At 43.9% G+C, this 24336-nt stretch overlaps 1 protein-coding gene across 2 annotated transcripts; it reads right to left on the bottom strand.

Annotated features, from left to right (window-relative positions):
- Positions 1 to 270: 270 nt before the first annotated feature.
- MUS81 (MUS81 structure-specific endonuclease subunit) lies at positions 271 to 22728 on the bottom strand. Of its 2 annotated transcripts, XM_087913618.1 has the most exons (17): positions 22637 to 22728; positions 19121 to 19297; positions 18163 to 18310; positions 17181 to 17311; positions 15722 to 15820; positions 14021 to 14101; positions 12524 to 12612; positions 11133 to 11318; positions 10548 to 10652; positions 9830 to 9957; positions 9610 to 9722; positions 7931 to 8047; positions 6040 to 6135; positions 5021 to 5143; positions 3798 to 3901; positions 2323 to 2406; positions 271 to 739 (listed from the first exon to the last, which is right to left on the bottom strand). In XM_087913618.1, exons 2-17 carry the CDS (start codon positions 19232 to 19234, stop codon positions 673 to 675), a joined length of 1785 nt encoding a protein of 594 aa, XP_087769744.1. In that variant the 5' UTR covers positions 19235 to 19297; positions 22637 to 22728; the 3' UTR covers positions 271 to 672. The 2 variants fall into 2 exon arrangements, with proteins under 2 accessions (XP_087769744.1, XP_026572182.2); XM_026716397.2 differs by lacking the exon at positions 22637 to 22728 and having other exon boundaries at positions 19121 to 19404.
- Positions 22729 to 24336: the final 1608 nt, after the last annotated feature.

Here is a 24336-nt window from a genome sequence, read left to right as displayed (position 1 = left end):
AAGGAAATGTGGGAAGGAAGAGAGGGAAGGAAGGAAGACATTGTGGAAAGGGAGAGGGAGGGAGGGAAAGAAGGGAGAAAAGAAGGAAAACACACATTGTGGAAAGGAAGAAGGAGGGAAGGAGGAAGATATTGTGGGAAGGGAGAGGAAGGAAGGAAGGAAGGAAGGAAGGAAGGAAGGAAGGAAGGAAGGAAGGAAGGAAGGAAGGGGAGAAGGATGGGAGGGTTGAAAGGAGAAAAGGGAGAGCCCTTGTTAAAAACTACTAGAAACTTTATTGGAGTATTAGGACAATTAGGATTTTATTAGCATGTGAGGTAGTAGTATCTTTCTTAGGTTCTTTTCAGTCAAACAGGACAGCGTTAGACAGGATTGGGCACTGAAGGGAACTCACAATGACAGCATTTGTCCAAACCCTTTTCTGGAGAAAGTGTTTGTGTGTGTGTGTGTGTATGTTTGAGTGCAGGCAGAGATGAAAAAAAGAAATTCTTCCTTCCCGGGGTTGGGAAAGAAATCTTGCCTACATGATTCGATGCACGCTCCTCTCCTGCTGTTTTACAAACAGTGTCCAATTGTGGGCATCTCTCTCTTCATTGACAGCACAGTAAATGTCATTCTTTTCTCTCTCACACACACACACACAGCCACTGCACACTTCTCACAACCTCTCGATCTTCAAGGCAGCGGTCCAGGCGTGCAGTACAATTGAGCCAGCGTCTTGCTAAGAGAAGGACCCAGGTTTCTGCAGAAAAAACAAGGGGAAAAGAAAAAAAGAGTCAGGGATTGTTCTAAAAGGCAAATTCTCAGGATCCTTTGGTCATTTATTCATTTATCCGTCCAATTTACAGGGCGCAACTCTCTACCAATCCCCATCAGCTTACAGGTAGTCCTTGAGTTAGGACCACGATGTGTGATGACCCAAAGGAGCATGGCACAAAGGCAACACAGTCAGATAAGCAAGAAGAGTCCCTTTATTAGCTCCAACTTTGCCCCCAATGTCCAGGTTACCTTCTGGCTGGAGAAAAACTCTCCCAGGAGCAGCCTTTGACTGCAGAAAATTCAGTCCAAAACAAGGCACACACAAACTGTAACTTGAAAGTCCAAACAAGCCAAACTGAAGTAATTAGTTTGGCATGGCAGGAGCAAGAATTTCAGACTTGAAAGCACAACAAAACTCACACATGGCAGGAACACAGATAAGCCACCACCATATAAGATACAGTCACGTTTGCTCTCAGTAGCCTGCCGCAGGCAGCCTGCCTCTCTTTTAAACTCCCTTCCCAGCTGTGGCTAATGAAGGGAATCAGGGCCCTTTCCTCCCCCGTAAGCCATGCAACCCATGTTGCTCCCTTCTCCGTTCCTCCCTGCGTGCCCTAGGGTGAAGAGGGGGTGATGGACCTGGGTCTTCCTCTGAACTCCCTCCCTTGTTCTACCTCTCCCCTGCTCTGCCCAGCCAGACTTTGCCCTTCCCCAACCTCCTCCACAGCCAACAGAGCCACATTCCCACTCCCTGTTAGCTGCTCATCTTCCTCCTCAGATACAGACTCCAAGTTTATCCATCATGGTCGTAAGTGATGATGGTTGCAGAAGGGGTCAGTCACATATGCGACCCAATTGTATGACTCTTTTTTTGCAACGGTCGTTAAGCAAGTGTGGCAGTTGTTAAGCAAACCACAGGCATGGTTTGGCTGCAAATCTAATGTCACATGATTAAGATGTGGACACTTGGAAACTGGCATGGACTTACGATGGTTGTAGATTGCATATTTGCCACCTTCCTGGCCAGCTTCCCACAAGAAAAGCCAATGGGGGAAAACTGAATTCTCTTAACGACCATGTGCTTCACTTAACAACCGGAGCAAAAAAAGGTTGTAAAAATCAGGCATGGCTCATTTAATATGCGCCTTCCTTAGTTCAGAGAGTCCTCAGCAACGGTTTGATGTTTCAATGGCACAGAAAAAAGGGACCTATGACCGTTTTTCACACTTACGACTGAAAATCCAGATGATCGGCAACCGACTCATATTTATGATGGCTGCAGCGTCCCAGGATCACGACCGCCTGACAGTCAGTGGGGGAAGTCAGGTTCACTTAACAACCATGTCCCCGACTTAATAACTGCAGGGATTCACTTTTAATGACGGCGGCAAGAAACGTGAAGTGGGGCAAAGCCCACTTCACAAATGTCTCACTTAGCAACAGAAACTTTGGGGTCAATTCTGGTCATACGTCGAGGACCATCCATGTTCTGGGTTGGGGGCTGAGGGAGCTTGTGAAAAGAGGGAAGGTGAGGAAAGAGGAAAGACCACCAACTCCGATACTCACCTCTGGAGTTGGCCACATTTGATGGTACTCAGAAGATACTCCTGACTTTCTCCATCCGGACACGCAGCGTAAGCCTCCATCAGGCTGAGAATGAAGGACACCAGGGAAGGTTACCAGATCCCACCGTTGTAAGGTAAAAGGTAAAGGTTCCCCTCGCACATCCGTGCTAGTCGTTTCCAGCACTGGGGGGCGCTGCTTATCTCCGTTACAAGGCCGAAGAGCCAGCACTGTCCGAAGACGTCTCCGTGGTCTTGTGGCCGCCAGGACTAAACACAGAAAGTGCACGGAGCGCTGTTCCCTTCCCACCAAAGGGGTCCCTATTTTTCTACTTGCATTTTTTAACATGCTTTCAAACTGCTAGGTTGGCAGAAGCTGGGACAAGGAATGGGAGCTCACTCTGTGACACCCCCGCTAGGGATTCAAACCGCCGAACTGCCGATCTTTCTGATGGACAAGCTCGGCGTCTTGGCCACTGAGCCACCGCGTCCCGTGGCATGTCCACCGTTGACATGCCAAGAAAAAAAAATCCTTCCATGTTTCATCATACATGTGAATCTTAGACTTCGCCATGTAGGATGTTGCTTTAAACCAGGTTACAGCATGGTCTGTTTTGCCGGCAAACAGCCTCTAAGGCCGTGTTTCTCGACCTGGGCAGCTAGAAGATCTATTATCTCAACATCCAGAATAAATAAATAAAGGAATAATTCAGAATGTTATTGTCCAAACCATATTCTGTTTCTGTTATATTATTCATTCTCTTCGAATGAATAAGAAATCTTTAGGTGGACCACAAAGATGTACAATGCAACTACAATTCTAAGGGAGAAGTTGGTTAAACACAATGTTGACATCCACATGAATTTATTTAGTGTTAGTTAGCCACGGTATACCATATTAAGGGGTGGGGATTAGTTACTTTGGGTTGGCTAGCTGAAGAATTCTGGGAGTTGAAGTCCACCCATCTTAAAGCAGGCTGGCTGGGGGATTCTGGGAGTTGAAAGCTCACCCATCTTAAAGCAGGCTGGCTGGGGGATTCTGGGAGATGAAGTCCACCTATCTTAAAGCATGCTGGCTAGGGAATTCTCGGAGCTGGTCCATCCATCTTAAAGCATGCTGGCTGGGGGATTCTGGGAGTTGAAGTCCACCCATCTTAAAGCATGCTGGCTGGGGGATTCTGGGAGTTGAAAGCTCACCCATCTTAAAGTTGCTAAGCTTGAGATACACCGATCTAAGTTCATCATAGAAACTGATCTTTCCCATCAGCCAATTTTAACCTCGGAGAGATTAAGGACGGAATCTGACCAAAACAAACAGGCCAACCCAGCCTTATGAGGCCATTATGAACAAATACCCAAGCTGTTGTCGCTGTTCCCTGCAATGTGGGAAAACTACAAGTATCGACTCAGTCCACACATTAGGCGAAATCCAGGTTAACAGAACTAACCACCTCCAGCCCTCTTCCCCCATCTTCATACCTGGCGGGCGTCTTGTATTTTTCCAAAATGGCAGCCGCCTTTTCTCCACTGAGGCCGCTGACCTGCATCAGTTGCCTTGCGAAGACTTCGTACACAGTCTGTGCCTGGGAAAAGGAAGCGGGAACCAGGTTAGAAAAGAAGCGGCCTTGCCGATTGTGTGAACGCAGCTCTGGTTCAGCAAGAGGGAATCTTCTTCCCTGGCTTGTGGTTAAATATCTGGACAAAATCCATGCAGCGCTGAAGGCACCGGGTTAGCAACAGGGAGAATTCAAATCCTGCCTCGGGCTTCAAGCCAGCCACGCTCTCTCAGCCCTAAGAAGGAGGCAATGACAAACCAAATTTAAAAATCCTTCCAAAAAGAAAAAAAGAAAAAATCCAGTGAAAGGGGCTTAAGACAAGCCAAAGGGGAAAAAAAACATAAAAATAAAAATAAGCATCCTGGAAAAGTTGGAAATGTCTGACCAGGTTTGTTAGTAGAATAGAATAGAATAGAATAGAATAGAATAGAATAGAATAGAATAGAATAGAATAGAATAGAATAGAATAGAATAGAATAGAAAAGGAATAGAAATAGAAATAGAAATAGAATAAGAATAGAACAGAACAGAACAGAACAGAACAGAATAGTAGGAATAGCTTAGCATAGCATAGCACAGAATAGAATATAGAGGATAGAAATAATTAGAATAGAATAGAATAGAATAGAATAGAATAGAATAGAATAGAATAGAATAGAATAGAATAGAATATAGAGGATAGAAATAATAGAATAGGAATAGAAATAGAATAGGAATAGAACAGAACAGAATAGTAGGAATAGAATAGCATAGCTTAGCTTAGCATAGCATAGAATATAGAGAATAGAAATAATAGAATAGAATAGAATATAGAAATAATAGAAGAGGAATAGAAATAGAATAGGAATAGAATAGAATATAGAGGATAGAAATAATAGAATAGGAATAGAATAGGAATAGGACAAAACAGAATAGTAAGAATAGAACAGCATAGCACAGAATAGAATAGAATATAGAGGATAGAAATAATAGAAATAGAATTCTTTATTGGCCAAGTATGATTGGACACACAAGAAATTTGCTAGTCACTAGGTTTGTACTTAGTGCAGATTGGAAAAGCAGGTAGAGAATTGTTTTTTTCTATTTGCAGTTGTGCTATTCATAGGCCAGGTACTGACGTACTTGTTTGTTTGCCGAATTCCTCACCTTATTTTTTACAGCCCCTTCGTTAAATTCAGCAAATGTCAGAAGCCTGCAGGTACCCGCCCTGGGCTGCAGGGGGCGCTCATCCTCCAGTTCCTGCTTGGTACAACTCAAAAGCATTTTGTCCTACAGGGGAAAAATAGAGGGAAAAAATAATTTACTTACTTACAGATTAAGAGTCAGAAGGGACCTTGTAGGTCATCTATCTAGTCCAACCCCTCCTTAGAGAGAAACTCTTATCTTTAACTCGTCTTTTTCCCCATCATGGCTCTGGGTCTTTACAAGCAGTTGACTTACGGCCGATCCTTGACTTACGACTTATGCCACCCACTCCCAGAGGAATTCTGGGAGTTGAAGTCCACATGGCTTAAAGCAGGCTAGCTGGGAATTCTGGGAGCTGAAAGTCTTAAAACGCACCATCTTACAGCGGCTGAGGTTGAGAAATATTGATTTATACATGAAAAATAGCTTAACTTATATAGGGTCTTCTGCTTGACCAGGGGGTTGGACTAGAAGACCTCCAAGGTCCCTTCCGACTGCTATTCTATTCTATTCTATTCTATTCTATTCTATTCTATTCTATTCTATTCTATTCTATTCTATTCTATATTTCTATCCTTTATATTCTATTCCTGAATCCTATTCTATTCTACTCTATTCTGAAATCTATTCTGAATTCTATTCTATTCTGTTCTGTTCTAATTCCACTCTGTTATTTTCAAATATTGTTTTAATCAATTTAATTTAATATAGCAATTCCTCATTTTTATTTTCCCCTCGTATTTTTTACAAGAAATTGGTAGAAATAGGCTTAGCCGAAGAGCATTGCGTCTGATCACAAGAGTTCTATCTAGCGACCGATTGAAGTTACAAGGGCACCGGAAAAAAAGTGACTTAAAACCGGGAAGGTTTTACACCCAAAATAGAAGTCTTAATGCTGAGCTAAACAAAACAAAACAAAACAAAAAGGTAAGAGGCTAGTCCTCATGAGGTCCAAGGAGTCCACATTGCTCCAAACTTACCTTGTACTGTCTGGTCAAATGACGGGTCATGATGGTCAGATAAGCAGCAGATTCCCGAATGTCACGGGTACGCTTGACAAAGAAGCCATCAATCACCTGCGGGAAATAAAAGATCTCATCAGGATTCTGGAGATCGCCCTAATTAACTCACGAGCCTTGAGCCCAACTTCAAAAAACTTCAAACGGTTTATTAGAAGCGAACATGTCGGCATGATCTGTATGAAGCCGATTCCGAGACACATAATATAGTCTCACCTATGACCCTGTTTTTCCCCCACCCCTCTGGGTGTGTCCTAATTCATATTCTCCAGCAAAATACGTCCATAGCCAAGAGTCATCAATCATATTCTCCAATTAGAGGTTTGGGGCCGGCAGAAACGTCAATCGCCTAGTTACTATCTTTGAAAAACTCTTTATGGAATGCACTTGATGAATGCAAGGATGGAAGGCTGAGCTCAGGCCTTGGGACAGCCCAATGGTCCACAGGAACTGCCTCCAAACCTGAGCCAGGAACTGGACCGCTCTGTCTGAGATAACAGATGATCGATGATCACGGGCATCTCCAAGTTGATGCCCCTCAAAACCCCTTTGGAGGTACGATTAATGCAGCTAAAAGGAACAAGGTAAAAGAAGCAGCAACACCTGGAGCCAGATTTGGAACAACAGAGTTGGAAGGGACTTTGGAGGTCTTCTAGTCCAACCCGCTGCTCAATAAGAAGACCCTCTAACATTCTAGACCAATAGCTGTTCAGTCTCTTCTAGAAAACTTCCCGTGTTACAGCACCCACAACTTCTAGAAGCAACTCTTAATTGTAAATTGTTCTCGCTGACAGGAAATTTCTCCTTAATGCTAGGTTGGATCTTCAGAATAACAGAATCTCTTTAATGATCTTCCACCCATTACTGCTTGTCCAGCCCATTGGTGGTTTGGTGTATAAGTCAACCTGCTCTTCTCTGCGACAGCCTCTTAGGTAACAGGATCACAGAGAAGAGAAATAGAAATAAAATACATAGAATGATGGAATGGAAAATAGAACAGAATAACAGAAGAAAAGAGAAGAGAATACAGAACAGAACAGAATAGAATAGAATGGAATGGAATGGAATGGAATGGAAGAGGAAAGGAGAGGAGAGGAGAGGAGAGGAGAGGAGAGGAGAAGAGAAGAGAAGAGAAGAGAAGAGAAGAGAAGAGAAGAGAAGAGAAGAGAAGAGAATATTGGAAAGAATAGAATAGAATAGAATAGAATAGAATAGAATAGAATAGAATAGAATAGAATATTAGAATAGAATAGAATAGAATAGAATAGAATAGAATAGAATAGAATAGAATAGAATATAGAATATAGGATAGAATAATGGAATGGAATGGAAAATAGAATGGAATGGAATGGAATAATAATAGAGTAGAGTAGAGTAGAGAATAGAGTAATAGAATAGAACAGAGCTGGAAGGGACCTTTGAGGTCTTCTAGTCCAGCCTCCTGCTCAAGTAGAACCTATGCCATCTCAGACAAGTGACTGTCCAGTCTCTTCTTAAAAGCCCCCAGTGACGGAGCCCCCACAACTTCTGGTGGCCAGCTGTTCCACTGATTAATTGTTCTCCCAGTCAGGAAATTTCTCCTTGTTTCTATGTTTCTCCTCTCCTTGATTAGTTTCCATCCATTGTTCCATGTCCTGCCTTCTGTTGCCCCGCCCCTCTTCTCTGTGGCAGCCCCTCAAATACTGAAACAGGGCTATCATGTCCCCCCACACCCGAGTCCTTCTTTACTCTAGACCAGCCAAACCCAATTCCTGCAACTATTCTTCATAGGATTTAGCCTCCAGTCCCCTAATCATCTTCGTTGCTTCTGGAGTTGGAGACACAAGGAATCCCCTTCGCAGGTGAGCCTCACCTGAGTATTGATAATGGCTTGTTGCAGAGTCTTTTCGGGAAGGCTGAGGTGCTGTGCAGAATTTGCGTCTTCTACCAGGTAGATGGGGTGGGAAAGACCGCACTGTCGCAGGCGGAACTGGATTCGAGACATCGGTAAAATAAAAGAATTTAAAAGTCCTTCCTGATTCTATCGCTCTGCTAAACAAGTAATTCCCTCAACACTGTCCAACTATTTACAAAGTCTACACTACTATTTCTATTAATCTTCTCATCACTCCTTATCGCCCATCCCCGCCCCCACTTGTGACTATATGACTGAAAATTTGTCACTTGTATCCTTACGATTTATATTGACTGTTTCCTATGATGATTTGATTGCTTACTGTACCCTATGACTATTATTATTAAGTGTTGCACCTGATGATTCTTGACTCTTGACAAAAGTATCTTTCCTTTTATGGACACTGAGAGTATTTGCACTAAGACAAATTCCTTGTGCGTCCCATCACACTTGGCCAATAAAGAATTCTATTCTATTCTTTATTCCGATATTCTGTTCTGTTCCGTTCCGTTCCGTTCCGTTCCGTTCCATTCCATTCCATTCCATTCCATTCCATTCCATTCCATTCCACATTCTATTCTATTCTATTCTATTCTGTTCTGTTCTATTCTATTCTATTCTATTCTATTCTATTCTATTCTATTCTATTCTATTCTATTCTATTCTATTCTATTCTATTCTATTCTATTCTATTCTATTCTATTCTATTCCATTCCATTCCATTCCATTCCATTCCATTCCATTCCATTCCATTCCATTCCATTCCATTCCATTCTATACTACATTCTATTCCATTCCATTCCATTCCATTCCATTCCATTCCATTCTATTCCATTCCATCCATTCCATTCCATTCCATTCCATTCCATTCTATACTACATTCTATTCCATTCCATTCCATTCCATTCCATTCCATTCTATTCCATTCCATCCATTCCATTCCATTCCATTCTATACTACATTCTATTCCATTCCATTCCATTCCATTCCATTCTATTCCATTCCATCCATTCCATTCCATTCCATTCCATTCCATTCCATTCCATTCCATTCCATTCCATTCCATTCCATTCCATTCCATTCCATCCATTCCATTCCATTCCATTCCATTCCATTCTATACTACATTCTATTCCATTCCATTCCATTCCATTCCATTCCATTCCATTCCATTCCATTCCATTCTATTCCATTCCATCCATTCCATTCCATTCCATTCTATACTACATTCTATTCCATTCCATTCCATTCCATTCCATTCTATTCCATTCCATCCATTCCATTCCATTCCATTCCATTCCATTCCATTCCATTCTATTCCATTCCATCCATTCCATTCCATTCCATTCCATTCCATTCTATACTACATTCTATTCCATTCCATTCCATTCCATTCCATTCTATTCCATTCCATTCCATTCCATTCCATCCATTCCATTCCATTCCATTCCATTCCATTCCATTCCATTCCATTCCATTCCATTCCATCCATTCTATTCCATTCCATCCATTCCATTCCATTCCATTCCATTCCATTCTATTCCATTCCATCCATTCTATTCCATTCCATTCCATTCCATTCCATTCCATTCCATTCCACTCTCTGTTCTATCAAGTCCGGAATTTGGAGGCTGCTACCTTTTGTTCCCGGAAGCGACCGTCAATGATGCTACTGCATAAATCCGGCATCCGTTTCCGTTCTACCACGTAGTCTAAAACCAGCTCACGAGCCGTGGTTGGCGGCAACAGTTCTGGGAAAAAGGAGATTAGAACAAGAATTGAATCCCGGGGAAGCAGAGAGTGGAGTTCTTCTCCATTGAGGGAAAAACGTTTTACGTTCCAGGAATTTCTCACCCACCTGCCCCATGGGGACCCCGCTCTCTGGCCACCCAGAGGAAATCACCAATGTGGAGCTTCCGGATGCTAAACGGGACGTTGTGACCTTGGAGTTCGCGCACCAGCTCCTGTTTACGGGACGTGGGGCCGCTGGAAAGCAGGAGGGGGGGAAAGCGCTTTTCACAATCTATTTCATGGAGGAATTCCTTTTTCCCCCCTTCTTCCTTTAGTTGTTTTCTTGCAGACATTTCATGACCAAACTAGAGGACATCATCAGTGCTGGAAGGGAGGAGGGTTGTGGAGAGGAGGAAGAGGAAGAGGAGGAGGAGGACTGTGGGGTCCTTAGTGCTTGGTGGTTTTCTTGCAGGAGTTTCATGGCCCAACTAGGGAACATCATCAGTGCTAGAAGGCAGGAGGAGGAAGAGGAGGAAGAGGGGGAGAAGGAGAGGGGGAAGGGGAGGAGGACTGTGGGGTCCTTGGTGGTCTCTGAGCTTGGTGGTTTCCTTGCAGGAGTTTCATGACCCAACTAGGTAACATCATCAATGAGTGAGTGGTGGAGGAAGGGAATGAGGAAGAGTATTGATTCCTGGTGGTCTCTGAGCTCAGCTTTCTTGCAGACATTTCATGACCCAACTAGGGAACATCATCAGTGCTAGAAGGGAGCTGGGTTTTGTACAGCAACACCCTCTCCCCCGTGCCTATTGCACATAGGCTGTGGTTTTAGCGTGGCAGCTGCTTACCCCGTGGTCTCGATGAAATCCACGCAAAGGATCACATCAAACCCTCCAGGTCGCAGCACAAACTGGGGTTTCGACAGCCCCAAGTTAGGCCTTTCACAGCTTGATCTAGAAAGAAAGAAAGAAAGAAAGAAAGAAAGAAAGAAAGAAAGAAAGAAAGAAAGAAAGAAAGAAAGAAAGAAAGAAAGAAAGAAAGAAAGAAAGAAAGAAAGAAAGATCACCAGAGATGTGACCGCTGGGCCAGGTGGAAATTTTTAGGTAGTCCTCATCTTATGACCGTAATAAAAGCCCGCCCACAAGGGTCGTTCAGTCATGACAACGGCAAAATAGAACATTGCATTCACTGACCTAATGTTATGGCCTGTTTTTGTAGCTGTGTTTATTTTAAGCAAATCGCTACCACGGGGAAGAGACTCTGCCATCGGTATGTGAACTCCACGGACGTTAAAGCGAACCCGTTGCTTGTTTGGTTCTGGAGCATTTGGGGGTTTTTTGGCCGAGAATCCATGGAAATTTGGAATGGAATTTTTGCCAATTCTTTGCAGGGGAAATTCCGGTTTCGTTTGCGGCCGTTAGGTCAAGAATTACCTGCATTTATTGGTGGGGCTGCTATCTGAATTTTCTGAGCCCAAGGAGCTTCCGTCGTTTTCCTCCACAACAGCTTCTCCAGTTTGGGGTGCTGTGGCTTTTGTGGTGCTGGAATTGTTTTCCTCCAACTCTTCGACGGCTCGCAACTCCTGGGCTACTCTCAGCCCTGCTTCGGTCAGCGAATATCTGGTTGGAAAAGAGTTTGCAAAATCAAAAGAGTTTGGGGGCCCAGTTCTCTTGAAATCCCTACTCACAGCCTCCCCTGCCAATTTTAGCCTTCCAAGTGTTTAAACTTCGATGTTCGCTTTTAACTTGTACAATTTGTACCTTTGTTCTTAATTGTTTTTTTAAGGGTGCTTTCAGTTGTGGTCTGAGAAGGTTTTAGTGCTTTATGGTAAACCACCCAGAGTCGCTTAGGAGAGATGGGGGGTGTAGAACTTTTAATAAACAAAATTAGTGAAATAAAATGAAGGGGGGACAAACATAGTCCTAAAACAAATTTAACCCTTGATTGGTGCTTCTCTCATGGTGGAGCCTTTCAACCATTTTCCTGAGGCTTTGAATAGCTCCCTCCCTTGATGCATCCACCCATCCTTCCATCATCGATCCATCCATCCATCCTTCCATCATTGATCCATCCATCCATCCATCATTGATCCATCCATCCATCCTTCCATCCTTCCATCATTGATCCATCCATCCATCCTTCCATCATCCATCCATCCATCCATCATTGATCCATCCATCCTTCCTTCCATCCTTCCATTATCCATCCATCCATCCTTCCTTCCTTCCTTCCATCCGTCCTTCCTTCCATCATCCATCCTTCCATCATCCATCCATCCATCCTTCCTTCCTTCCATCCATCCTTCCTTCCATCATCCATTCATCCTTCCATTATCCATCCGTCCTTCCTTCCATCCATCCTTCCTTCCATCATCCATCCTTCCATCATTCATCCATTCATCCTTCCTTCCATCCATCCTTCCTTCCTTCCATCCATCCGTCCTTCCTTCCATTCATCCTTCCTTCCATCATCCATTCATCCTTCCATTATCCATCCTTCCTTCCTTCCATCTGTCCATCCTTCCATCCGTCCTTCCTTCCATCCATCCTTCCTTCCATCATCCATTCATCCTTCCATTATCCATCCGTCCTTCCTTCCATCCATCCTTCCTTCCATCATCCATTCATCCTTCCATTATCCATCCTTCCTTCCTTCCATCTGTCCATCCTTCCATCATCCATTCACCCCCTATTCTCTCTTGGACTTACAAGCATAGATTGTCAACAGTTGCTCCAATGCTCTTAAAACACTACAAGTTCAAGAAAACCAACGGGGTGCAGGTAGATTCTCCCCACTCCCAACTCTTTAGTATAACATAATCAACCTGGCTGGAATATTAGTCTTGAGGACTAGCTCCTTGCGAATCAGAGTGCTGACAGCAGACCAGGGGGTGTTCTTACTTCCAGGATCGGCCTGTAACGGAGGAATCAACAGGGAAAATTGCTAGCCTAAATAGCAATAGAATTATTAATACAATATCACATACAATAATGCTATTGCTGCCATCAAGTTTGGTCTCGTGGTTAAGGCATCAGGTTAGAAACTGGGAGATAGTGAATTCTAGTTCCATTTTAGGCATGAAAGCTGGCTGGGTGACTTTGGGCCAATCACCAGGAGGCGGTGAGTTCTAGTCCTGTCTTAGGCACGAAAGCCGGCTGGGTGACTTTGGGCCAATCACCAGGAGACAGTGAGTTCTAGTCCTGCCTTAGGCACGAAAGCCGGCTGGGTGACTTTGGGCCAATCACCAGGAGACGGTGAGTTCTAGTCCTGCCTTAGGCACGAAAGCCGGCTGGGTGACTTTGGGCCAATCACCAGGAGACGGTGAGTTCTAGTTCTGCCTTAGGCACGAAAGCCGGCTGGGTGACTTTGGGCCAATCACCAGGAGGCGGTGAGTTCTAGTCCTGCCTTAGGCACGAAAGCCGGCTGGGTGACTTTGGGCCAATCACCAGGAGATGGTGAGTTCTAGTTCTGCCTTAGGCACGAAGCCGGCTGGGTGACTTTGGGCCAATCACCAGGAGGCGGTGAGTTCTAGTTCTGCCTTAGGCACGAAAGCCGGCTGGGTGACTTTGGGCCAATCACCAGGAGACGGTGAGTTCTAGTTCTGCCTTAGGCACGAAAGCCGCTGGGTGACTTTGGGCCAATCACCAGGAGATGGTGAGTTCTAGTTCTGCCTTAGGCACGAAAGCCGGCTGGGTGACTTTGGGCCAATCACCAGGAGGCGGTGAGTTCTAGTCCTGCCTTAGGCACGAAAGCCGGCTGGGTGACTTTGGGCCAATCACCAGGAGGCGGTGAGTTCTAGTCCTGTCTTAGGCACGAAAGCCGGCTGGGTGACTTTGGGCCAATCACCAGGAGACGGTGAGTTCTAGTCCTGCCTTAGGCACGAAAGCCGGCTGGGTGACTTTGGGCCAATCACCAGGAGACGGTGAGTTCTAGTCCTGCCTTAGGCATGAAAACCGGCTGGGTGACTTTGGGCCAATCACCAGGAGACGGTGAGTTCTAGTCCTGTCTTAGGCATGAAAGCCGGCTGGGTGACTTTCAGACAATCACCAGGAGACGGTGAGTTCTAGTCCCGCTTTAGGCACAAAGCCAAGTGGATGTCTTTGAGCCGATCACTCTCTCATTCCTAGGAAGCACCAGGCAATGGCAAACCAGAAAACTATGCCAAGAAAATTACAGCGACTAACCCAGGCAGCCACCAGGAGACAAAAACTGACTTGAAGACACACACACACACACACACAAAGAATCAATCTTCAATCAATTTAATCCCTTAATTATGAATTAATTGGTGCAATAACAAGCAGGGAGAGGATCAGCTTACCAAAAAGAAGGATTTATCACAGAGAGGCTGAGCACTTTTCTGCAGTTCTGGTTTGGTCAGGTAGTCCCGAGACTCAGGTTTCTAAGAAGGAAATCCAAAAGACACCGCAAACATTCAACACAACCTCCAGCGTTTGCTTCCTTGTTTCTACCTTCGAGTCTAAATTCACATCGTTTAAACTTCTCAAGCTAACAGCCGGTGCACAATTAATCATCCCGTTTCCAGAAGTCTTCAAAGGGTGCCAGGCATCCCCTCCCATTCCTCCCAAAATCTTCCAGGTTCCCAAGCACCCAAATTTGGATCGTACGACTGTGGGGGATGGCGCAACGCTTGTAAACTGCGAGGACAGGTTGTCCGTCTCTTTTTTTTTAGGGCCTTCGTAACTTTAAATATATATATATATATACAACCCCATTGTTCATCTAAGGAGATGTTTTTAAAAGATATATATAGATATATATATCTTTTAAAAACATCTCCTTAGATGAACAATGGGGTTCCATTTTTCACATTTTCATACAGACGTGACCAGCTTTCATATCCAAATTTCTATCATATTATTACTTATGACCATTTTCTCTAAGTAATCTCATGCATTACTTAACAGCATTATCCTTATTCTTATTCAATTTCTATATTCATTACTCTTATTTTATACAATCTCATTTCATATTATAGCTTACTTCATTTTTCTTTAAATATTCTCCTGTCTGATTTAACAATTTTATCCATATTCTTATTCAATTTCTATGCACATATATCAACTTTCATATCCAAATTTGTATCATATTATTACTTATTAACTTTAAATAATCTCCTGCATTACTTAACAGTATTATCCACATTCTTATTCAATTTCTACATTCATTTACTCTTATTTTATACAATCTCATTTCATATTATAGCTTACTTCATTTTTCTTTAAATATTCTCCTGTCTTATTTAACAATTTTATCCATATTCTTATTCAATTTCTATGCACATATATCAACTTTCATATCCAAATTTGTATCATATTATTACTTATTAACTTTAAATAATCTCTTGCATTACTTAACAGTATTATCCACATTCTTATTCAATTTCTACATTCATTTACTCTTATTTTATACAATCTCATTTTACATTATAGCTTATTTCATTTTTCTTTAATTTTTTTTGTAACTTTAAATGGTCACTAAAACGAACGGTTGCAAGTCGAGAACAATCTCGATGTAGATCTAGATCGCAACCAGATGATTCAAGCCTAATGTCAACTCATAAAATATTTCTATGGTCTTTTTAGAGCTGCCAACAGAAAGGGAGGGGGTCTGAAAGAACAGTGCGGCAGCTTGGAAATCGAAAGTGCATTCCATTAATAGTTGTTCAAAGATAGTAACCAGGTGACTGAAGTTTTTGCTGCGCAAATATGTGAACTGGAGAGCATGATTGATAACTCTGGGCTATGGCTGTGTCCCATTGGAGAATATGAATTAGGATACACCCAGGGGGTGGGGGAAAACCAGGGTCAAGGATGATAATGAATGATGTGTCTCAGAGTCAGCTACATCCAGGCAGTGCCAGCATGGTTACTCCCAATAAACCCTTTTGAATTTTTGGAAGTTTGGCTCGAGACTCATGATTTAATTGGCGTGACTGCCGGAATCCTGACACCTAAAATGTTTCTGCAGACCAGCGAGGTTGGCATCAACTGTATCTTACCACGGTGTTGTGATAGAGCGCCAACAGTATAGCATAAGCTGGAGATCGCCGAGTTGGCATGTAACCCCGGGCCCGGTGCCGTGGAACAGTCTGCTTTTTCTGCAAAAAAAACGAAATAAAACCAGGCATGTCTTTTTTAAGGGTTGGAGGGAGTTAATATTACTGACTGTATTTAAAGGGACACGGTGGCTCAGTGGCTAAGACGCTGAGCTTGTTGATCAGAAAGGTTGGCAGTTCGAGTCCCTAGCGCCGTGTAAGGGAGTGAGCTCCCGTTGACTCAGCTTCTGCCAACTTAGCAATTCGAAAGCACGTAAAAATGCAGGTAGAAAAATAGGGACCATTTTGGTGGGAACAGCGTTCCGTGCGTCTTCGGCATTTAGTCCTGCCGGCCGCATGACCACAGAGACGTCTTCGGACAGCGCTGGCTCTTCGGTTTTGTGACGGAGATGAGCAGCGCCCCCTAGAGCCAGAAATGACCAGCACGGATGTGCAACGGGAACCTTTACCGTTACCTTGCTAGACTGTATTTGGCATTTTTGTCCACTGATAATCTATCAAGAACCAACCTAGAACTAAAGAAAAATTTCCTGATGGTGGGAACAATTAATCCGTTTATTAATTGTTTGCCTCTGGAAGTTGTGGGAGCTCCATCACTGGAGGTTTTTAAGAAGGGACTTGACAGCCGTTTGTCTGAAATGGTGTATAGAGTCAATGGATGGAAACTGATCAAGGAGAGATTCAACCTGGAAATAAGGAGAAACTTTCTGACAGTGAGAACAATCAACCAATGGAACAGCTGTGAGAGCGTCATCACCGGAGGCTTTCAAGAAGAGACTGGACTCCCATCTGTCAGAAATGGTGTAGGGTCTCCTGCTTGGGCAGGGGGTTGGACTAGATGACCTCCAAGTTCCCTTCCAACTCTTGTTACTTTACTCTGCACTGTTCTGAGTCGAAGCTGGAATGCAGGTCAGTGGGGTGGGGAGGGAATGGGGATTTTGCAGTACCCTTCCCCTGCCACGCCTACCAAACCACACCCACCAACCATGCCACACCTACCAAGCCACACCCACAGAACCGGTAGTAAAAAAGAAAATTTGAATCCCACCACTGGTCTGGTTTGCAGGACGTCAGCTCTGCCGAGTAAAGCTGCCTTTCGCAATTGTCTGACAGTGATTTCGGTCAATGCCGATCCATGAACAGATTTACAGAGTTGGAAGGGACCTTGTAGGTCATCTAGTCCAACCTCCCCCCGGCCCAACTGTGATCAAGAGGCGGTCCAGTTATTTTCAGATTGCACGCGAGGTGCCTATTGTCGTTACAAAAATTTATTTGTCATCCATCTCGGGGTTCAGGGGACTCCTCCCGTCTCCCCTGTCCATCAAGAATTACCTGCATGCACAAAAAGTTGCAAACATCCCCGGAATGAGCAGAGGAACACTATCCATACTGACTTCCTCACCTTTGAGTGTTGCTCTTGAGGCTGGACTGGCTCCAGAGAGGACAGGGCAGGTGGTAGCACCAGCCTATCGCTGTAAGTTGGATCATCAACATCTTCATGACCTTTACAAGGAGACGTCGGGATTGGCCCACCTGGAATGCATGTTACAAACGCTTTCAACCAAGCTTCTGAGCCATGAAGTATGTGTTCTGACCCAACCTGGTTTGAAGAGAGCCAACACCAGACAAAGGCAGCAGCCCCAACCTTTTAAGGTTTCATCTACGAATTCTGTTTTCTTCACAGATAAAAGGCTGCTTTTCCAACTAATTAGCTCTGACAAGAAAGAGCCTTGCCAAGTTGTTTTTCAAGGCTGCCAAAAAACCACAGATAAGAAATAGTTTACAAGAGTTTTCAAAGACTAACTAACTATAATGTCCACGAGGCTGAGTTTCAAAACGTCTTTGCCTTCTGCAAAGTACATTTGTTTCATAGCTGCCTTTTATCTTCTTGAGGGAGGGGCCATTACCCTGCAGCCTTACTCACAAGTCACCCATGCTGCTGCAGCTGCTCTCTCCTACGAGCAATCCTGCACACCCGCACACTTGGCACAGGCTCCTTGGGAACCTCCTCATCGCTGCTGCTAGTCCCCACAATCTCTGAAGGCAGCAGTCCACTCCCTGATGGTCCTGGTCCTTCATCTGAGTCCTTGCTCTCCTCAGCCGTCCACACCTGCTGCCGGCTAACCACAATGGTATGTCATGTTTATTCAAGCTTTTTCAAAGGAACATTGACAAAAATGAACACCAACTAATTCAGGTGGTCCTTGACTTATGACCACAATTTGAAACACCCCGAATGCAATCGCATGAACATGGGTACAGGGCCCTCCTGTCTGAACCGGGGTCATAAGTAGCCTGGCATGGGTCCTAGTGAACGGTCGCTAAGCAACCGTTCGTAAGTTGAGAACTACCGATAGCGATCACAGGCCCCTCTCCTTCCATACCGGCCGGTGCTGTATCGTCTTGGGTGCTGCGGTGTCTCTCCAGCTGTTCATCCAGCTGACGGCAGATCTTCTCCCCAAAATACATCAGAATCCGAGCCTCACGGCCACTGCGCAGAGGGAGGGGGTACTTGCGGAGGGAGCTCAGGGCCTGCGCACGACAAAGAGAGATGGACTCTAGATAATTGTGATCAGCTAAGAATCACCAAAATTGTTGCTGGTTAGTGCATCGAAGTAGAATAGAATAAAATGTAGAATAGAATAGAATGTAGAATAGACTAGGATAGGATAGGATAGGATAGGATAGGATATCGGAATAAAAAATAGAATAGAATGCAGAATAGAATGTAGAATAAAATAGAATGTAGAATAGAATAGTTGGAAGGGACCTTGGAGGTCTTCTAGTCCAACCCCCTGCTTACGCAGTAGACCCTATATCACTTAATACATTTTTAATTTCATGATTCATAAGCAGTCATCTATGTATCACTATGATTATAGTGATACATAGATTATTATTATTACCCTGCCTTTTGGATCCACGCTGACATTGGTATGATGAATAATGAACATAAAGACATTATTAATTGGCTTAATGGTATTAATATAACCACGCTTACCAATTCTCATGACCAATCTGATTAATATACTGATTAAAACACAAATGGTTATGCTGGTCTCACTTGCACTCAAAACTCTGCTCTTAAGCGAAGTGCACTAATAGATATGCTGATTCCTGCATTGATTGCTATGATAACAACTATTGTAAATGACGTTGTAGGCAAAAGCTGGGGTAATTATTGCATCTTTTATATATATAGTTATTCTCCCGCTTGAGCGGGGTGTTGGACTAGATGACCTAGAAGGTCCCTTCCAACTCTGATTATCTGCCTTAATAGAAAATGTGTCCCAAGACAGACACTCATGGGAGGCGGGGCTTGCCGCGGTGGGCGGGGCTTACACGTTCATAGGCCCGTTGGCTCTTGAGCCGTCCGTTCTCCTCGGCCTGGTCGCGCCATTCCTCCAGCCATCGCATAAATAAAGGATTCGGGCCTTCCTGCGGCAGTTTCGGCATTTTTCAAAGGCCGGCGGCTGCTTTTTTCTCCCCTCCGCTTTCTTTCCCTTTCGCGCTCTCGTGCTTTTAAAAACAGGAAACCATCGAGTTTTTTGCACCAAAGAGTTGTAGGCGGGCAGAGCGCCTGTACGCCGATTGGTCGGCGCAGCCGCAGTTCGTCCGTGGTGCCTCTTCGGAGGAAGCCATAGAGATAGAAAATGTAGAGAAGTCCTAACTGATTTCACCAATGCTCCAAATTGCTCTTTGCAGAAAATATATTACAAAATTCAATATTTTACTGCGCTTGGCCCATCTTACTCTGTATATAATACAAACTATACAAAAAAGCATCACAAATCTGCCTCTTTAACTGTCCTCTCCAGTCTTAGGAATATTTTAAATCTTTAGGATATTTAATATAGACTTCAATTTTTGAATTCCCAAGTCAGCATAATTCTGAGGAACAGACACTTGGTAATTATGTCATTCTCTTCAATCAGTGTTTCTCAATCCCTGCATTTTGGCTTGCAGAATTCCCAAGCCAGCGTGGGAATTCTGGGAGTTGGGTTCATACTGCTCGTAAGGGATGCTGGCTGGGGAATTCTGCGAGTTGAAAGTCCTTAAAGCTGCCAAGGTTAAAAAATACTAGCCAAGAGGCATATACAATATTTACCATGGGCAATTGTTAAGGAAAATAAATATTAAGTAGCAATGGTGTATAAACACATCTGCCCATAATCTAAACTTGTAAATCTATTCTTTGCTCCAGGATGATAAAAAGCATGTGCTTTCCATCTATTTTTTTTTAAGACATTGCTTTCCTGTTGGGAATAAATGAATGAATTAATGAATAAATAAATAAATTCCTGCTTCAAATACTTCAAATTTATAAGCTAAGAAGAATAGGAAAAGAAAACCACTGCCAAAATCTAAAACCCGAGCTACTTTCTATTATTTCAAATGCTAAAATGTCTCTGCATTAAATAGGGGTCATGTATTTTCAAAATACTGGGGCCTATGTACACAGTTGCTATGTGCAATATTACTTATTCTGGACAAGCATAAACTGTTCGATGGAATCAGAAGTTTTTTGGGGGTGGATCAGTCTTCAGGTAAGCTGCTTATCCCGGTTACAAGCCTAGCTGTTTGTTCCTGTTCATAATAATAGTAAATCTATTTATATCCTGATTTTCAGCAGAAAGGCCTCTTTTTTCCCATCATCTGCTAAAAGATCCTTTTCACTGAAGAAGTTACAAATAAGATATATTATTTCCAAGCACTTTTACTGGAATAAATCTTTCTGCTGCCCCACAGATTAGGACTTTCCTGTTACAGATTAGTTATACTTTAACCAGATTTTAAAACTAGTTCTCCCACTATCACCGAAACAGCATGTGAGATTCAACAGGCCTTTGATCTGATTTAGTGCCTTAAGCTCTACCAATTTGTTCTCTGGGAGAAAAAGCTGGCATTTAAAGCCAGCCTGGATTATTAACCATGAACAAAACTAAGTCCCTGTTTAGAGCACAAGGAAAGGAGGGGCAGACCAGGTTTTTTTCCTTCCAGCAATTATACTTTTAACTCTTTCACAGCCATGCCTAACATTATTAGATTTTCTCCATATTTGGCCTCTGTTCGATTTTAATCTGCCTTGTTTTTTTTTAAATGTTTTCATCACCTAGGGCAGTGACTAATGTTTAAAAGTTTGGTTGGAGGGTGTTGCCCGAAATCACGTTTATCATGGTCTCCTGGCATAAGATGTTTGCTTCTGACTCGTTGCTGTCAATCCGCTTCAACCCTTGAAGTGATTTGGGGAAAAGGGTTATTGAGCGGAGAAAGGGAATTAAAAACTAAAGAATAAAGAGTGAAAACTGCTTATGGGTTTGAAAAGATTGGATGGGTTATTTTTGTGTGTTAATTTCATGACAATAATTGTGATATGAGGCGGAGAATGCAACATTTAGTGAAAAAAATGTTGGGTGGAATGCCTTATTCAGGAGCTAGGATGTGGGGTTGGATTTAACACGAGTGGAACAAAAAAAACTGAGTCACCCCCCGTCCCCCAAAAACAGGCAGCAATCTGTACAGGTAATCCTCAACTTACAACACCACATTTCTGTTGCTAAGGGAGATGTTGGTTAAGTGAGGTTTTTTGCGCCATTTGTTAAGTAAGTTACATGGTTGTTAAGTGAATCAGGCTTTCCAATTTGCTCGTCAGAAGGTCACGCTACAACCGTCATAAATACGAGCTATTGATGTCCTTGATGTACAATAGAGCCTCAAATTCCTGTGGTTAAGCAACAAAGTTATGAAATTGTCCCAGGGTACAACTGTCTATTGCCCAGAGTTGTTAATTGAATAGCCCTCCAGTGATTAAGTTAGTGACCCGGTTGTTAAGTGAACCTGGTTTCCCCATTGACTCTGCTTATCAGGTCACAAAAGGAAACCCAGAACACTGCACTGCAACAGTCGTAAATACAAGACAGTTGCCAAGCGGCTGAATTTTGATCACATGACCACAGGGATTCTGCCAGTGTGAAAAATGAATCTAGCGGTCGTTAAGCAGTTGAACTGCACCCATCTTAAAGCACGATGACTAGGGAATTCTGGGAGTCAAAGTCCACCCATCTTCAAGTGTGCCTACTGGGGAATTCTGGGAGTTGAGGTCCTGCCCTCTTAAAAGTTGCTGTTCATCCATCTATCCCTGCATCTCCCCTCCCTCCATTCCTCTCCCTTCCTCCATCCTTTTCTCCATCCCTCCATCCTTCCATCCACCCCTCTCTCCAGCCATCCACCCCCCTCCTTTTCTCTATCCATCCATCCTTTTCTCCCTTCCTCCCTTCATTTCTCCCTCCCTCCATTTCTCTGTCCATTCCTCTCTCCATCCATCCCTCCACCTATCCTCTCTTTCCATCCATTCATCCATCCATCCATCCAATCTCTCCCTCCACCCCTTCTCCCTCCCTCCAACCATCCATGATCTCTCCCTCCCTCCATCCCTTTCTCCCTCCCTCCATTTTCCTCCCTCCCTCTCTCCATCCATCCTTTTCTCCCTCCCTCCAGTTCTCTCCATTGTCCCATCCCTTCCTCCCTCCATTCTCCTTTCATCCTTTTCTCCATCCATTCCTCTCTCCATCCATCCATCCATCTATCTATCTATCCCTCTTTCCATCCATCCATCCAATCTCTCCATCCAACCCTCTCTCCCTCCCTCCAACCATCCATGATCTCTCCCTCCCTCTCTCCCTCCTTCCCTCCCTCCTTTGCTCCCTCCATCTCCCTCCCATCTCCCCTCCCTCCCTCCATTTCTCCTTCCATCCTTTTCTCCATCCGTTCCTCTCTCCATCCATCCATCCAATCTCTCTCTCCCTCCCTCCCTGTCTCCTTCCTTTTGCAGCCCTATCCGCACCGTGCGCTGCCCACCTTCCCGACTGCGGTACCCGGGCGATGCGGCCGGAGGGCGCCCGTGTGCCAGGCGCTGCGCTTCCCCCGCGCCCTCGCTTCAAATGCCCATATAAGGGCAAATCGGGCTGCGGGAAAGGAGGCGCTGACGGGGCTCGATCACACCTTATTTGGACTCGCTTCGCAGCCTCGCGGAAAGGAAGGCGGGGGGGGGGAAGACGGGCGCGCGGCTCTTCCTCGCCCGGCCCTGCTTTGTTTTCCGCTCCTGCGCTTGCCCCGCGCTTCAGCCGCCTTGGCCCGGGCTGGTCCCTCCGCCTGCCCGCTGTCCGGGTTGCACAAGCAGCAGCGTGCCCGTTGCACAAGCCCTCCCTCGCCACCCTCTCTGTCTCTCTCTTTCATATTGTCTCTCTGTCGCTTTCTCTTTCTCCCTCTCTCTCCTTCTCTCTTTTCTCTCTCTGTCTCTATCTCTCTCTTTCTCCCTCTCTCACATTCTCTTTTCTCTCTCTCTCTTTCTTTCTGTCTCTCTCTATCTCTCCCTCTCTCTCATTCTCTGTTTCTCTCTCTTTCTGTCTGTCTCTATCTCTTTCTCCCTCTCCCATTCTCTCTTTTCTCTTTTTCTTTCTTTCTTTCTCCATCTCTCTCTTTCTCCCTCTCTCATTCTCTCTTTTCTCTCTCTATCTCTCTCTTTCTCCCTCTCTCTCATTCTCTTTTCTCTTTCTCTTTCTTTCTGTCTCTCTCTATCTCTCCATCTCTCTCATTCTCTGTTTCTCTCTCTTTCTGTCTGTCTCTATCTCTTTCTCCCTCTCCCATTCTCTCTTTTCTCTTTTTCTTTCTTTCTTTCTCCATCTCTCTCTTTCTCCCTCTCTCATTCTCTCTTTTGCTGTCTCTTTCTTTTTTCTCTCACTTTCTGACTCTTTGTCTTTCTCATTCTCCTTCTTTAGCTCTCTCTTTCTTTTTCGCTCTCTCTCTATCTTCCTTTCTCTCTCTTTCTTTCTCTCTCTCTCTCTGTTTCTTTCTGTTTCTTTTTTCTCTTTTTCTCCCTCTCCCCCTTTCTTTCTTTCCCACCTTCCACATACTTCTGCCCATCGGTGCTTTTCCACAACTGCCTTGAGGAAGAGTGCAAAGTGGCTATAAAGGGAATGGAAATCAGGCTGGTTGGGTTAACAAAACTGTGTGAACCGGATCCGGGGAAAGAGCAAGTTAAGAGTCCAATATATTGTGAGAACCCAGCCTCCTCGCTCTGCAACTTTGCACTTGGCCACACCATTCCTTAGTGCCTTTCAAAGCCTCCGAGGAATCAGAATAGAGCTGGAGGGGACCTTGGAGGTCATCTAGTCCAACCCCCCTGCTCAAGCAGGAGACCCTATGACATTGTACCCTATGACTATTATTAAGTGTTGTACCTTATCTTGACTCTTGGCGAATGTATCTTTTCTTTTTATGTATACTGAGAGCATTTGCACCAAAGACAAATTCCTTACTTGGCCAATAAAGAATTCTGTTCTATTCTATTCTATTCTTTATTTTATTCTAATTCTACTGTATTCAATTCTTTCTTTATTCTATTCTATTCTATTCTTTAGTTTATTCTAATTCTATTCTATTCTATTCTATTCTATTCTATTCTATTCCATTCCATTCCATTCCATTCCATTCCATTCCATTCCATTCTATTCTATTCTATTCTATTCTATTCTATTCTATTCTATTCTTTAGTTTAT

This window comes from Pseudonaja textilis, chromosome 16 (assembly GCF_049901715.1).
Source record: "Pseudonaja textilis isolate UNSWEBS1 chromosome 16, rPseTex1.2, whole genome shotgun sequence".
Lineage (NCBI taxonomy): Eukaryota > Metazoa > Chordata > Lepidosauria > Squamata > Elapidae > Pseudonaja > Pseudonaja textilis.
Note: the sequence above shows the minus strand (reverse complement) of the source record. Positions and strands in the feature narration are given on the sequence as shown.

Bases quoted from the DNA above. Each gene is read 5' to 3' on its own strand.
- MUS81 (XM_087913618.1), bottom strand. From the start codon at position 19,234: ATGCCGAAACTGCCGCAGGAAGGCCCGAATCCTTTATTTATGCGATGG. The intron at 18,311-19,120 runs GTAAGCCCCGCC...TGTCGTGCGCAG, and splicing joins GCCAACGGGCCTATGAACGT to GCCCTGAGCTCCCTCCGCAA. The intron at 9,723-9,829 runs GTGGGTGAGAAA...CCTTTTTCCCAG, and splicing joins GCGGGGTCCCCATGGGGCAG to AACTGTTGCCGCCAACCACG.